Source organism: Chiroxiphia lanceolata, chromosome 1 (assembly GCF_009829145.1).
Source record: "Chiroxiphia lanceolata isolate bChiLan1 chromosome 1, bChiLan1.pri, whole genome shotgun sequence".
NCBI lineage: Eukaryota > Metazoa > Chordata > Aves > Passeriformes > Pipridae > Chiroxiphia > Chiroxiphia lanceolata.
This window is the reverse complement of record NC_045637.1, coordinates 122763333-122780200: the sequence shown is the minus strand read 5'-3', so window position 1 is coordinate 122780200 and position 16868 is coordinate 122763333. Positions and strand designations below refer to the sequence as shown.

The following is a 16868-nucleotide window of genomic DNA, read 5'->3' as shown; positions in this document are numbered from 1 at the left end:
ACATCATTGCCCTTTCAAGTTTTCTTGAGAACTTGTGGGTAATTTCATGTTAAATTATTCCACAGTCTTAAAGCTAGTTGTGTCCAAAGAACCAATTTATCTGTAGGAGGTTACACTGCTCTCCTTTTATATTGCTCTCAGGCCCAATACTCTTCTGGGAAAGAGGAATTTAATGGGGAGTATAATAAACAGAAACTACCATAGATGGGACTGACTGCTCTGAGAACTCAGAGTGTGAGGAGGCAGTCCTCTCAACTGCCATGCTGAAGATGGTTGGCAGAGCAATTGCTCTTTTCCAGGTCAGGACCCAGACTTCATAAAACCTTCTTGTGGAAAAGCTGAAACATGAAATTCCAAAGCTGGGGACAGAGAATCAGAGTCCCTAACCTACCATTTCTGATTGTTCACGGGAGGACTTTAGTAGGCTATTTAAGGAGTCCTTTCCAACTCTTTTCTATTGATGGTATTAGTAAGTGATTCTGGCTGCTGATACCCAGGTAACTGGACCTCACAACTGGTGTGAATCTGAGAGGTTCTGTTGTCAAGAAACAGTGAGGTTCTTGCTTGTACTTGTATCTTCTGCTCTTCTCTGCTCCCATCCCTTTCTCTGAGACCCCTAAGCAGTCTGGGGAAACAACAAAACAAGGGGACTTGAGTGAAAGCCAAGATAATGTAGCTTTTATTGCTTCAGCATAAATAGATTTGAAGACTCATACACTCATACACTCGTATGAGGATGTATATGAGCTGCTTTTAAGAAGCAGCAATTGCAGTTTGAAGTCAAGAAAGACATTATCTTAAAACTTTTTCATTTTTTTTTTCCCCTCTGTAGACTTTCTCATGGTTCAGATGCGGTCAAAAAGCCAAATTCCATCATGGCCTTATTTTTACAAGAGAAGACGTTGTAAAAAACATCATGTAATAAGCAAAAGTTGTAGTTTTAGACTTCTCTACTTCCAGATTTACAGCAGTTTGCCTGTCTCAGAAAATGATAAAAAGCCTCGACAGACATGATTCTTCACTGAGTTTCTTCTTGTCCAAGAAGAAAAGTTCAGCTGTCTTTACATTTGTCAGTACTTCTTTTGGGGGAAAAAAAAGAAAACATTTGAACTGAAAATGTGCAGCGCTTGGCTTGTGCAACAGTAATGGAGTGATTTGTGTAAAGTGAGTGACTGGAAGTATATACTTGAATAATTACTGCTATCAGGGAAGAGAAATAAACTGAAGTGAGATTCCTGGCGGGCAATGTGAAGCTCAAAGGTGACCAAGGCTTTCCAAAGAAAGAGTGGAATGGAACAATGTTTAAAACTCATTGTGTAATTAGAAAAATTGTAACTGTTTGGTTAAAAGTTATTCACTGTAAGCCTTTACTTAAAAGTTCTCTGGTTGAGAACTTCAGTTGAGGTGACAAGGTACATGACTAAAAATTCAGAAGTTCCTAGGCAAAACTTAATGAAACCAAACTTGGTATTCTGAGGAAATGGAATGGCAAATTTCCAACATGTCAGTATGCATCATGTGCCATTTAGAAGATACCCTTTGCAGTTTCACAGCCTGTGCCCACCTTATACACACAGAACAGTGTCATTCAGGGTTTACGGCAGCGAGTTGGAAAGTGACTTTAGAGTGAAGGTCGTGAACATTCAAAGTGGCAATTTCCTTAAAAACATGTAGTTCTTAATGCAAGCTGCCCCCAGACCACTAGAAAAAACTTCCCCCCCTCCCGTTATTGTGCCTAGATATTATTAAATTGAAATTAGATTTCCCACTTCTCATTAAGCATTTGCAATCATAAATAAATCCTGATAGCATAATGTGCAGAAGTAGTTCAGAAGGTGAAATACAAGACTAAGGGCAGTGTGACTTACTGCATGGGGTTTTTCAGTTCCCTTCAAAATACGAGTGTCAAGGTGATCTTTTCATTCCTTTTCCAGGGTTCTGGAACATACCCTTCAAAGGACTAAAGGAAGGTGACTGCTGAGGATAATGAATATGCAATTGTGTAAATCTCAATTGCATTAAATTGAAAGAAAAGTTTAGAATTAAGTCTCTTAACTAGGGAAGGAGAGAGATGTGTTTTGGGCATTCCTACAGGTCAGTAAACCTTTAACAAGCCATCATGTTTTGCCATCTCTGTATTAAAGTACAAAGGTTTTATGTGGTATTTTTTCATTATTTAGAAACATCAGCAGTGTTGTTCTGCAAACAAATTTGGAAAAACCATTTTATATCTACTACATCACTGCTAACATTCCAAGTGTGTTTTGGAAATTTTCTTTTTAGGTAAAGCTTTAGCTGTGTCCTTAGAATAAACAAGAACTGTGTCATATGACAAGGGTAGCAGAGTAAACATTTTTCTCTTTTCCTTTTGCAAGTCACCCTGAACTATAACATCATTAATTTAGCAAATTGCTTTTATTGCTTCCTATTAAGTTTGTTTGGATAGAGATGGGGAGTGCTTGCTTGAGAGAGATTACTTTAGTGGAAGTGGGAGCATTAGAGTTTAGGGATGAACTGCAAATGAAACTCCTGGAAAATAATCATGTAAAATTGAAAACTGAGGTCCTGGGACAGAGATAATTGAATTTAAAATTTATAAATTTTGTAGATTCACTCCTGTCTTAAATTTTCGCCTTCAAACTGGGATGCAGTGGAAAATCAGATGAAATTAAGTTGATTCTGAATTAACTGAAAAGTTCCCTATGGAAGTTCTGTATGGTGGGTCTTCTTCCCTCTATAGTAAAATGGGCTAGATATAATATAATCAAATATATTTTTCATTCTTTATTAAAGAATATATTGAAATAGTCTAAATATTTTGTAAAGTGCTTTAATTTATTTTGTGCTCCAAAAAGCTGTCTCATATTTCTGTTTTCTGCATCTACATTTATTGAGCAGTTTTCAAATGTTTGTAATAGAATCTCAGAAATATTTTTAGGCATGCATTGATACGTATCTAATTTAAATACTCCAGTGTTTTGGGTTGAAAAGGATAATTTAATAAGTACTTTACAGTAGCAGAAGCCTGAAATAGGGCATGCATGAAATGTTAATATATGGGTGTGATGTGTTAAAAGGGCATAGGTGTAGTTTTTGAAGTGGCTGAATCATAATGGAGCAATCAGATTCTGAAAGTGCTGTGTTTGGATGCTTTCATTTAGAAAAGCATTCTGCTGTTGTTATGAAATAAGTCTGAGAATGTGTTATAATACAGCCTTGCTTCACTTGATATCAAAACTCTTCATCATAAAATTCCTTATTGTTAGAATTCCTCAGTGGCTCCTACACTTAAAGCTGTAGAAGGAGGTTGTGTTTAAAGCAACAGTAGTGTCTGGATGATGTGTGGTTTCTGGTGGATTTTGTTGTCTAAGCATTTTCACTGAAGCAAAAGAGGATCAAAACCAAAGTGCCAAGAACTGATTGGAAGCCTAGAGTAATAGTAGTGGACAAAATATACTTGTAGTGTTTTCACTGAAGAAAGAGGACACTTTGTTCAGCTACAAGTGTCAGGTTTGGAGAAGAGTGAGGTTCAAAATGATGTTTTATACTGTTTTGTGACAGACCAGGAGATTAAGCTGACAGTATGATATAACTATAAGAAGGACAAAATAGATCTTATTATCTATCTGTCTCAGTAGAAAGGGAAGATTTCGGGTGTTGGGCAAGGCACTCATGAGACTCTTGTCTAAAATATTTTGCACAGTTCTGACTGTATTGAAGAAAGGTGCAGAGTGGAAGAGGTACAGGGAAGTTATGCCAGGCTTGCTTCTTTCCTGGTCAGTATAGGAGTGGAGAAGTTGTCCTCTGTAGGGCAGAAAATTGCCCTCTTTAGGTTAGAAGAATGGGAACCGAGGCATTGTTTGCTAGATATAAAAAAAAAAAAAAAAATGGTTTGGGAACAGGAACCAAAAAGAATTGTTTAAGCCAGATTTCCTAGATTTCCAAGATTAAGGAAACACCCAGGTATCTGAAGCGTGGATTGTTTTTAATGGTATCCTCCTGAGAGTCTGTTGAGTGATCAAGTCCTTTCAGATTGAAGGATAGAAGTACCCCTGAGATGCAAGTGACAGTGGAATCAGCAACATCTCTGGTAGTCAAATTCCTCATAGGTCTCTGGAGGTGCACAGTGTTGTTACTTTACTATACAGTGGAATATCTAATTTTGTTTATTAAAAGTACGTTGTCTTGTTTGCAGATGTGCACAAACCACATTATAAAATACTTCTGTAAATAATGTTCTGAACAATGACATTTACACAGACAGTAGAGTATGTTACAACCCTTGTGAATTTTAGCTTTCTTCTTTGACTATACTTGCCTAGTGTTCCTAGATGAAAGTGCAAATGGGTGAAAAAACATGTTCATAGCAGACCTTGAACCAGTTGCTGTTGGTGCCTGGTCTCAGAAGTGGGGCACAACATACAGCCTGCCTTTATGCACTGAGACCGTTTTGATTGGAGGCCAGCAACAAGTTGCAAGGATGTAACAGTTGGAGTGGAATTCTGCTTCTCTTTGGAAGGGTGTTCATTATTTTCTCTTCAGGTCTAATTTTTGGACATGTGTGAAGAAGGGATCTAATTGAGGAAGAAATCATTTGAGTTTTAGTTGGCCCAGGCTTGAATTTTTTAATGGGATAAAACTGTATAGATAGTTCTGCATGGCTTTGCCTCAAGTTTTCCACCAAGAAAAGTGGTATAATAAACTGATATTTTTGTTTGTTTGTTTTTTGTTTGTTTGTTACACAAAACTTGTTCCTGTGGGTATGTAACTGTGGTCTTTACTTATGTTAGTATTTTGTCAGTTTTGCTATCTTCAGGCTCTGTCCTCCTGCAACAGATAAATAATTTTGAGTCCTGTGGCAGAAATATAGAGATACAAAGCTTTGATTAATTTGGAAGGGTGCACATTAGAGGAAGAAATACTTCAAAAGATGTACTTGCTTTGTTGCATCTGTTTTGCTGGCATTTTGGACTTCATAAATACTGGCATTAATTACCAGAGAGACTGCAGAGAATACAGGTTTCTTCATCCAGCTTCTGCTTGCGAATAGTAGGGAGGATGACTGATGTGATGCAGTAGGCTCAGCCTATTGTATAAGTCTAGTGGAGTGCAGGATACATCCTGAAACTTCGTTGAATTTGTACTAAAATTTTGAGTACAAAGTAGTATCTTAAACTGTGTATCCACTGAATGTGTTTTGCCTTCATTAAAAAATCTGTTTTAAAATATTCTCCAGTACTCAAACTACTAAAGTAATTGGAGAACTAAGGGTAGTACAGTCTTTCTTCAGCAAAATTGAAATTTCTCCTGGGGCATGTCCTAGTATTCATTTAAAGTACAGTAGTCTTTGTGTGACATCATCATATACTTTCCTAACATCCATAGCTAAAATGAAAGAAGATTTTGCACTAAATGCCTTCTGTATTCTGCACACTTGTGTGTGTGTGCATGTGTATGCTTCCTCAGTTAATCACATCTGTGCCTGAGGTTTGCATCAGTCTTCCTCTCATTAAAAAAAATCAGAAAATGTGGTAATACCTAACACCTGTATAGGCTTATCTTCAAAGCATCAAGCTTAGTTAGTGAGCATCAAGTTAAGTTAATTGCCTTTATACTTTATGAAATATTTTTCTTTGCAATCCTTTAAGAAAAAGAAGTTTAACATAATTTCTGCAATACTGGATTTTAGTGTATCTCTTACCAATATCTTATTGTTTGTCATGATATATGTATTCAAATAATACTTAACCTTTTAATTCTGCTGATTTTGGAGTTGTGATGCTTTGTTCCCTTTTTATCTTTGCTGAGATAATTTTTAAATAGAGCTTTTCTTTCCAGAAGATGCAGCTGTGTGGTCCATCTGTTCATCAGAAAATTTGTGCTTCTTCTTTTTTTTGGACAAACTTCACAGCCTGAAAGAAGTATGTCTGCAGTGTTCAGGATGAGAAAGGGTTGTTCACTCTTCCCCACAGCTTTTGTGACCTTCACAGTCATGAAAAGTGGGCTTGTAAGATTGAGCCAGGTTTGATAAGGGTAGGAACTGCTTGTGCTTCTATTTATAGCTATGCTAAAATAACTCCATCTTGGTTGCCAGTAGACTTGGAAAAAATGAACTAAAAAGATTAGCAAACATTTCTAAGCATTTATGTTATTTCTTTTCAACATGTGAAAATTCAGTGGGCAGAATTTGAATATCCAGAACACTCATCCTTATCAATTAGACTTTCCTTCTTCCTTTGCAAAGTCATTGCCATATGTGATTATGCAGTCAGTACAGTGTGCATGCTGCAGACAACAGCTTCCTTCAATGAGCAATCTTACTGTCTTTCTAGAGGAGATGTACTGTATTTGCTGCATGAGGAAGGGGTCCTGTTTGGGAAAGGTGCCTGTTACAGTGGACTGCTGCCCAGGAATGTCTGAGTTAAGGTGGCTGGCTGCAGGGCTGGAGTGGCACTGGCCCAGCACTGTCAAATAGTAGATGCAAAGTCTGTGGATGCTTGAGAGCCCAAGTGCTGTGGTACCCTACTACAGTCAGCAACGTGTGTGGGATTAGGTGTAACTAATTGGTACCCTATAAGGAGAAGCAGAGGAGCTGAGCTGCAGTGGTCCATCACTTCTATAGCGCTTCTCTGGAGCAGCTGCTGAACTGTATCAGTGGATACAGCTGCTGGCTGTGAAAACACAAACATGATGCTGTTATGTCCTCGCTACATAATGCTTTCCCAGAGACTTATGTTAAAACCTGGTTTCTAGCAGTAGTAACAGACGGCTTTGTTAGTGTTTCATACACTCTCAATCAATAGTCTGTTAGGGAATGAATTTGTTACATGTTCTCAAAATGTTACCTCATCCATAGGTACTCTTTTTCTAGATTGCCAAAAATACTATACTTTATAACTGGGGAGAGAAGTGGCCAACACAAAATAGATTTTTTTTCTTTGCCTTATCTTAAAGCATAAATCTGTTATTTTAAAAACATGAATGCAAATGGAAAAAAGTTAGTGTTTTCATTGGTTAAGGGCTGGAGAAGTTACAGATTAATTTTCTTTTGTCTGAGCTTATTTGGTGTCTTGTGAAACTTTTCTTTTTGATATATCCCACTTGAAAAGGTTTTAAGTCACACAAGAAACTATTTCCAAAGTTTCTGTATGTGACAAGGTTTTAATCTAACTTCCTAGACTGTGCGTGACGCATCTGCCTCACCAATAGTCCTTGAGGTATTTATTATACCTTCCTAGCCAGATGAGTAGGCCATGTGGAAATAAATATGCATGTTTATTTAAATATATTATACATAATTTTCTTTTCATTCCTGTTATTTTGTAAGCTTGGAGACTAATAAAATGAAACTGAGCTAAAAAAATCTGTGCAAGGTATTCACTCTGGAAAGCTTTAATTTTCCCCAGTGAGTGACACATTTGTCTTCTGTCTGCAAATCTGGAAAATTTATTTAAATGTATGCTTCCTCTTTCCTTTACATAGAATTAATATAGACGAGAATTAGGCACTGAAAGAAAGAGTAAAATCAAATTTGATAGAAGAATCACAGTTGAGAGCTTGGTGAAAACCTGTCTTTTTCTAACAAATACAAGAAGAGAAGAGTTATCACAGGATCTTTTACTTCTGTTTGATCTGAATTTACTATTGTAAAGTACAATGTGTAGATTAAACCTTTGAAGCATCCTTTGGTTGTCCCAAGAGCTCTTTGTGGATTAGGAGGAGTTAATTATGGTTAGTAAATTTTGCATTAGGAAGTGGAATCTGTATTCTTATGCCTCAGGATGCATGCTGTTTGCCACAGAGATAATTAACATATCTTCCCCCCTTTTACCTTTCTGATATGGGGTTCAATTGACAAACTAGTTTCCCCAAGTATGGGGTCCTGTGCATAGTGGGATTAAATTGTTCAGTGCATGTACACAGAAGACCAGTAGCTCCTGCTGAGTCTTGCTTGAGGCTTTAAACTTGCTATGGTTATGAAAATGTTCTTTGAAAATTGACTGTGGAAATTAATTCTACTTTTATGTGTGTTCCCTGTCATCAGAGCCAAGGGCTGGAGTGGAGAGGGGCCCATTGTAATCTCATTTTCTCTTAGGAATCCCAAGTCAGACTCAGTTTTATTGTCACTGTTTCCTAAGAATCGATTAATTTCAACACCTTGCCTCAGCTGAGAGCCTGTTTCTGCTGCTGGGTTCATCCTGTTGTGTCTGGAGGCTGTTGTCAGTGTGTGTTTCTTGTCTGTTAACCACTGTAGTCAATGTCACCTATCTCATACTGTCTTCACAAAAGCAAATCCTCTTGTTTTGTGATGAGACTTTAAAGTTTTATGCAAATGGATCTTTGAATGTAGAAGAAGGCTTGTCTTCATAGAGAGAAGGAGATGCATGGTAGAGCTCTCAAAGTTAGTATGTTCTTATCAGTTTTCTCTAAATGATGGGGCAAGAGAGACCCAATTAATTTTCCACTGAAGAAAAAGCTTTTAACTGGACACCAAAGCATTCAACAACAAAGAGCACTTCTGCCAACCTGGTTTATGCAGTTTGTTCATGTAGTCCTTATTCTGCAGGGCTTTCTACTCCCCCAGTGAGTAACTTCTGTCAACATTTCAAGGGTGGATTTGCCACAAAAGAGATGTGAGGCTCAAAAGGCAATTTTTGATGGAGTATTTAGATTTGGTAGTTTCTAAACTCCTCAGTTCCATCTGTTTCTTGCTTGATAGGACCTGATCTTTTAAGTAAAACTTTGCTACATAAGTTCTTCCATCTTCAGCTTTCATTCCTGCTCCTCAAAGATAGGATAAGTGCTAAGGTGGCTTTACCCCGGAAAGAAAAGAGTGAAATAGTTTAAAAGACTGCTACTTGAAATTCCTTGTGTGTATACATTATTCTGAAAGATCATTATAATTAAGCCTGGAAACAGCATATCTCCCACTGTTTGTTTTTTAATAAGATCTTTTTTCCCTAGAAATGAATAAACAAAAGCCTTTTGAATAGATACACAAGAAGAGGGCCCATAATACATTTCCCAAAGTGTCTTCACCTCCTCCCTTCTCTGCCCTTAAATAGTTTTTGGATAAATCAAATTGTTTGAAAGTACATGTATGAATATCTAAGGCATATGTAGGTCAGTACGTTGCTTAGACTTTCAAAGTTATTTTCACATGTGAGCAAATATTAGCATTTTGCATTAAATGGGAACTATGACTTGCATAATAAATGTAAAACACTGAAATTAAAATGCTTAGTCTAGTCTGTCACAAAAAATACCCATGTGTTTGTTGCCTATTCTTCTTATATAAACCAGCTGACATAATTCCTGTTGGAAAATGCTCTTAGTGACTTTTTGAAAAATAACATTTGATCATGTTCTGAATTTTTTTGCCAGGTGAATGTAAAGCAGTGAAGCATATAAATGTTCCTCTGCCTACCATGTGCTAGGTAAGAGGTGCAAAGACTTTGTTGAAGGTCAGGCTTTCTCTCCTCTTAAAAATTTCTTACTTAACATTGTAGCTGGCTAAAATAAAGGGGTACTTAACAGTAGTATTTTTTTTTATTCAACTACTGGGAAAGATCTTCCCTTTAAGATGGGACATTAGCTATCCTGAGGCAATTTGGAGCCTCCTACTGTGTTAAACGTAAGCAATCCAGGATAAGTAAATGAGTTACCTTTAAGTAACCAATTTGCTTATTCCTGCTTCTTTGTTTTGCTTTCTAATATCGAGGCAACAGTACTGACAGCTAAGAAGACTCTTGCCATTATGGCTGTGCCATGAGAGAAGGCAACCATCACACACACAGCAATAAGAAGATATTCCTGAAAACAGCTGATTTGGGTTTTGATGACCTGGGATGCAAGTCTGCCTTTGTGGATTTTTTTAAACTCTGAATGTTGATAAAGCTGGTTGCTGTTTTCCAAGAATGCTGAAATATAGTTAAGTAGTTCTGATGCCAGATGTTTGTGAAACCTTTATTAAACAAAATATTATTTTGAAAATACCCAGTCTACTTGTACAAAGGTTGAAAGACAGTCTTAAGAAACTTAATCTTGCTCTTAACAGTTTATCATTGATTATAAAGTTTTTATGTAGGGACTTTATTTTTTAATTTGATCTTTCTAAGATAGGCAGAATTGTGAAAGATTTAAGTAAGAAACAGCCTATTATCGTGGAGATGTGTAAAGAATGTCTGTATTATGCATGCCTTTGTCACCATCAAGTGCTGGAATTACAACTGGCAGTTGAGATGAATGTTTTGTCCTGAAGGAAGTTTTATATTTTCTCTGATTATTTATAGGAGCAAAAGGCTAACCTGAATTCCTTTAGAAGCAATTTACGTAACTGTTAAAAATGTAAAGAAAGCTTGTTATTATAACACAGTATTATGCAGCACCTGATACATGATGTAAATTCATGAGAAACATCTGTCTACTTCTGCAGGTATTAAAGCTTGCATGACTTATACAGTAAGAGTCTGTAATTGGAAAGTGAGAAAACATGAAACAAGGCAATTGCATGTGCAGCTGAACTAGTCAAGATGTGGGACATACCTAGTCTGAGGAAGTTGTGACTGTTTACAAAGCGATTTAGTGACTTTACGTAATGTGTGATTGCTGACAGCACTTGGTCTGTTATAAAGTAGAAATAATACTGCTCCAAAATCTGAAAGCATAAAGTGTCATTTTCCCTCCTACTCATGGTTTCACAGAAAATTCACTTTTTGGAAGCGAGAAGTATGGCTAAAACACGTTTAAAATAATGCAGTCTTTTGACATGCACTGCTGTACTTAAAATGTGACACATGAGATGATTTGATTGAAAAGTCAGTTCCACTTGACAGAAAGAATGGCCAGAATTTTTTTTCTTGTGATGGAATTTTCTAGGAAGAATTGAAATCAGAAAGTAGGTGTTTAGAAATGCTGTTTGTTCTGTTACTGTGCAGTGTTTCATAATAGCTTTCATTATAAAGCAATGAGGAAAGTTAAGGGTAAATTCCTGTGTGGGAGAAGGGGCATATAAGCTTTTCTAATTCACTTGGTATATACTGCTCTGCAACATGCAGAACATTGCAGAACGCAGTGGTTGTTCCAAGGCTTTTTATCTTGTTGGGAATCTCAACAGGAGATTTTGTTAGTATACCTGTGTGTGTGTCTGTTTGATCATGTACATATAACTCTGCAGTTAAAAACAAGAACAAATTCTTCTTAGGACAAGACAGCTGGGATGGTGGGATTTTCTGACTTTTCCTTGGGCAGTATTGTTCACTCTCACCCAAGCTGCTGCAGTTCTCTCTGCAAGTCTGTAGATAGCCAGGAAAATCTCCACTGAGGGTACTGGGCAGGCACAATACATTTCTCATTGTAGGATATCCTTCCCATTACAGTGTTCTGTGGGACCAGGTTGGTGTTAGCATCTGCTCTTAGTGCCAGTCAGAACTGGCTGTAAAGGACTGATGGGGATGGACACAAGGGCCCCCGAGGTAAGAGCTGCCTTGGAAGCAAATTTTTGGTTTAAAAAAAATTTTCAATAACAATGAATCTGCCTATACAAGCATTGTAAAACTTGTAGTTGGTTGGTGGATGTATAAGGGCTGGAAACTTCTTCTGAAAGAGGGATTAAATGAGAAGAGTAGTGAATGAGTTGCTTTTATTGTATTTGGAAGATTATGCTTACCTTGTACATAGTTTGTACTTGTTTGGTTTTTGCCACCTTTAAGTGGTAGCGAGTCTTGAAAGGAATGTGCTGGGCCTGGGTTTAAGTTAATGTGGTGGTCAGGGTTTGGATAGATCCTTTCTTTCCATCTCTCAAACACACACAAAAAAGATCTTTTTCTATTCTGTTCCTTTGTTCTCAGTAGATGTATTTGACTGCTTAACATCTATAAAGTTAATACTGTGGTATTTCCCAGAGCTTTTGCTCCTCATGGAAGCCTGTTTTGGTCAGTACTTACTCTTTGTTTTTGTTTTGTCAGCAGCCATGCAGCAGGTCTTAGACAACCTTACTGATCTGCCAACATCGACAGGCGCTGAAGAAATAGACCTGATTTTTCTTAAAGGAATTATGGAAAACCCTATCGTAAGATCACTTGCTAAGGTATTTAAACTTGCTACTTCGAGTAGAATCTGGAAATATTTTAACTCTTAAATTATTGTGTGAACATTGAGTATGGATTGAGGTGTTAATGGCTTTCATGTATGGTATGTCTTATTAAAAGAATAGAAGGCAAGCTTGAAGGTGAAGATTTGCTACAGTATAATTTCTGTGCATGCTAATTAATTGTTATATGTAAGATTCTAGAGGAAGAAGAAGAATTCAGAGACTACAAAAATAATGTGGTTACATTATTTATGAAAAAAGTCAAAATACTTGAAATTAGAATCAGTTGATTTTAATGTAGTCTTGTAACCACTGTTGTGTGCAAAACCCATATGCCTTCTGATTTTTAGCATTTTTGCCAAAGATGAAAAGTGAGAGCAGTAACTTTCCTTCTCCTGTGGCATAAACAAGTTTTCTTTTTGTCTTTAGCTCAAAACTACTTTCTGATCAGCCCAGGAAAATATTGTCTTCATGCCCTTTCCTGAATCTCAGAATAATGCTGTTACCTTTGATTGTCAGCTCTCTGAGACATCAACTATCCTTAGTTTTGGTCTTGGGTTACGAAAATCTTTTATTTATAGATGGTAGCAATCAATTATGAATACGTAAGGTGATATTTGCAAAAAATCTTGGGGCTCTGTAATTAAAATGTAGCTGATCTTACCAATAGGAAATGCAGTCAAATATTGTACAGCACTTACATTCTTTCTTAATTTTATTTCATAAAAATAAGTTCCTTTCATGAGGAAAACACAGTTAACTTAAATGCAGCTGTGTCTTTAATAGAAATAGACATCTGAAAGCAATGCCCTCTGGGCAGGTGTGAAATACTCTGTAAAGCTAAAGGATTGTTGTGCAGGGATTTTGCTCAGTATAAAAATCTGGAAAGGAAAACTTCCCATGAGAATTCATAGAAGAATTTACTTCTGTTAAACTGTTCAAAAAAATGGTTTTGAGTCAAAGACATTGCATAGTAATAAACTGAGAAGTAATAGAAGTGCCTCATCTGCTGGTGAAATGACTGTGGAGGGAAAGATTTTGTACTAAATTTACTAGAGTAAGTAAAAGTATTTTCTTGCTGAAGTTGGAAGCAACTCATTAAGTATCTGCTGCATAGGTCATCTTTAATTTAATATTTATCATGAAGAAAATGTTCGTTGCAAAGTTTTTTTCCTGTCAAGAATTTGTGCTTTAATGGCCAATTACAATTATGTGGAATTTAATGACTAGCAGATGTAAAAAAAGTGCTTGTAATGGAAACAGATTCTTAACTGTACACATGCTTTATATAGAATGCTGAAAGGTTTAAACTGTGTTCACATGGCACGACCACACTCATATTTTCTTTTGTAATTCTTTTGGAAAAAATCTCAGTCTTAGCCATTAGAACTAAATAAGGGTAAGTTCAAAACACATTTCATGAGGTGTGTGTAGTTCATACATTTGTATGATATCCATTTGTCCCTAATATCCATTGTCCCAAATATCCATTTGTCCCTAAAAATACATAAGCTTGTTTTTCTATTAAAAGAGCTAGTTTTAATAGTATATAGCAATTCTCAAAACCCTGAGATGGCCACACTATTTAAGCAGAATAACTTCAAAGCAGGCCAGAACTATTTTCATTTTCCTTTATTAGCCAGTTATTAAGGCTAATCGTTATGTAAATTATGCCATAGAGGACAAAAAGAAACTTAGGGAAATTGGCCACAGGTCATACAAACTTTTTTTTTTTTCAGTCCTTAAAAAAATGAAGATAAGCAAAAAGCATAGTAGTTAGTTTATAATATTTTGCAGCGCAAAGTTTGGCTGATCTTTTGAAACTGGGTTAAGTTCATTTCACACTTTTTCTGTGTAGAATAAAGGCATCAAGGTAGAAATTACAGATCTTTTGGGGGATAGGGTTCTTTGATGGTATCTTTCCATTTTTCAGTAGGTGGTAGGAGAAAGGGGAAGTAACTGTAATTATTGTAAAATGTTTTTTCCTGTTGCTTACTGATGTTTATAGAATCATACAGTAGTTTGGGTTGGAAGGGACCCTTAAAGGTCAGCTAGTCCAACCCCCCTGCAGTGAGCAGGGGCGTCTTCAACTAGATCAGGTTGCTCAGAGCCCAGTCCAGCCTGACCTTGAATGTTTCCAGGGATGGAGTGTCTGCAACCTTTCTCTGGGCAACCTGTTGCAGTGTTTCACCACACTCACTCTAAAAACTATCCTTGATATCTAAGATCAGTCTACCCTCTTTTAGTTTTAAATCGTTATGCCTCATCCCATCTCTGTGGGCCCTACTAGAAAAATTTTTCCCATCTTTCTTTTAAGCCCCCTTTAAATATTGAAACACTGCAATTGGATCTTCTCCACACTTAACAACCTCAACTCCTGTGCTGACATTTGTGTTCAATCCTAACTAGCCTTTAGAATTATTATGCTTTTTGGAAAATAGATGTTGAGCTTGGAACATGCATGAAGTTTACTTAGTTTTGCTACTGAACTGTCTTATCAGAATTCTCTTCTCCTGGATTGTTAACTATTCTTTCAAACCTCAAAACTTTTATCTTCTTTCTGCAGTCACACTATTGCTTTTAGCATTGTATGCCTGCAGCATACCAGCACAATGCCTAACTCAGACCAAGGAAATATCTTAGGAATAATCTATAAAATTTGAGTCCAGTATTTAGGATGTTGTATTGTTGGAGGTAAAAGCCTTACTATTTGAACATTTGGCAAGTATAATAAATATCGAATGCACTGAAAGACTCAATTCAGTATCACTGTTTCTGAAACGATGAATTGAAATGAAAGGAAAATTGCAGTATCTAAGTTAGGTATTCCTGTTTGTTTGTTGTTTTTTTAAATTATTCATACCACTCTGTATCCTGCTACTCCTCAATATATTACAGGATCAGAGGTTGTTCACTGATAAAACTTCCTGTTCCCTACTATATACATGGCCTTTATTTTGGAGTAAAGGGTTAGGATATTTGTATTTAAATTATACTTAGTGGTAGTATTTTTTTAAAATGAATATATGAGAAATAAGATAACCCATATTCTCTAATATCATAAAGGTTCTGCAGTTGGATTATGTTTAAAAGTCATAAGATTTGTATTTTTACTTGCTGTAAAAGAAGTAAACTTTAAAAGAAGGATATTGTTTACTGTATGTATTGTGTACAAAATAGCATTCCCTTATTAAGGAGAATGTGTGTAGGTGCCAAGCTTCCTATGCTTTGTAATCACAGTGATTTGGTTTGTGTGTGTTGGTGTTGAGGAATGTTTGAAATGTCTTTATGTTAAGTTAGCCTTTCCAGAGTTTGATCATCAGTCTGGCAGAAATACCATTTTATAGATACAAAGTAGAATTTAATATTGAGATGATTTCAGGAAACAAAGTTTTCTCGTTTTAGCAAAATTTTATTTTAAGGTCTTTTTTAAAGCACTAATAAGAAAGTAGAAGTGCGTGAATACCTTCAAATTATATATATGGAAAGTATATATAGGTGAATCTCAATTATATCTGCTATTTGTTTGTTTTTTATATGCCAAAGTGATTGCTCTTTTTTAAATTTCTTGTTGCTATGGTGTTGGAAATAACTCTTAATTGAGTTGAGAATCAGTTATTTTTGGCCTCCTCCTTTTCCCCCTAATTCTATGATACAGCACTACCTGTAATAAGTTAGTGAGGTATTCAGATTTATGAGTTGTTTCTGTTGCTGTTTAAAGCTCCTACCTTTAAATCAGTATCTGCAGTGTTTAGGAAAGGATTATGTCTGCAGGAATAGCTCTAGAAATAGATGAAAAGTTGTCAAAGAATCACAGCATAGTTGAGGTTGGAAGGGACCCTCTGGAGGTCATCTGGTCCACCCGCCTGCTCAAGCAGGACCTCCTGGTTGCCCAGGACCACATTCAGACAGCTTTTGAGTATCTCCAAGGAGTGAGACTCCATCCTCTCTGGGCAACCTGTGCCAGTGCTCAGTCACCCTCACAGTGGAAAAAGTGTTTCCTGATACTCAGACAGAGGCTCCTGTGTTTCAGTTTGTGTCCCCTGCCTCCTGTCCTGTTGCTGGACACCACTGAAAAGAGCTTGGCTCTGTCTTTTTTGCAGGTACCTGCAGGTACTTATACACCTATCTATATAGATGAGATCACCCTGAGCCTTCTCTTCTCCAGGCTGAACATTCCCAACTCTCTCAGCCTTTCCTCAAATGTGAGGTGCTGCGGGCCCTTCATCATATTTGTGGCCCTTCACTGGGCTCTCTCCAGTATGTCCAGAACTGTACACAGTATTCCATGTATGGCCTCACCAGTGCTGAGTAACACTCCTGCTTCTGGTAACATTCCTCTTAATGCAGTCCAGGATGCTGTTAGCTGCCTTTACCACAGACTTTTCTGTAGCATTTCCTTTAGTTATGCAGGGTTTCCTTTAGAATATGCTGTTTTGAAGGTATTTCAATGGGAGGAGTCTGGGGTAAATGCTTCTCTTAAAGAGTTTATTTTTTTTCTGAGCTCCCATAGTTCCTTTTTTTTGTCCTTCTAGAAGGTGTGCTTGTACAGGGTTCTGAAGCAGAAAAGATCCTGAGGCACTATACTGTTCTGAGAGGACTGTTGGGTGTATATATAGAGGTTACAGGAAATGAGGACATACAAGCTTCTCTGACAGGTGTTGCTTATGAAGTTTGTTGGGTCACATAGTTAAGCATGCGAAATCCTTCAGCAGTATAAAAATAAAATATACAGGTTGTCCTAAATGTAATTTTTCTGGCTTTCCTGCTGAAGGTT

At 36.8% G+C, this 16868-nt stretch overlaps 1 protein-coding gene across 14 annotated transcripts in view; it reads left to right on the top strand.

Moving 5' to 3' along the window:
* MPP6 (membrane palmitoylated protein 6) overlaps positions 1–16868 on the top strand; it is a 59615-nt gene that overhangs the window by 16104 nt on the left and 26643 nt on the right. For 2 of the 14 annotated variants that reach the window (XM_032685874.1, XM_032685825.1), the window contains exon 2: positions 11970–12088. In XM_032685874.1, coding sequence (XP_032541765.1) covers positions 11972–12088 — 117 coding nt within the window. In that variant the 5' untranslated portion in view covers positions 11970–11971. Of the gene's footprint in view, positions 1–1934; positions 2095–9384; positions 9438–9721; positions 9931–11378; positions 11475–11966; positions 12089–16868 lie in introns of all 14 variants that reach the window. The other 12 variants (XM_032685929.1, XM_032685815.1, XM_032685846.1 and 9 more) reach the window with 11 other exon arrangements.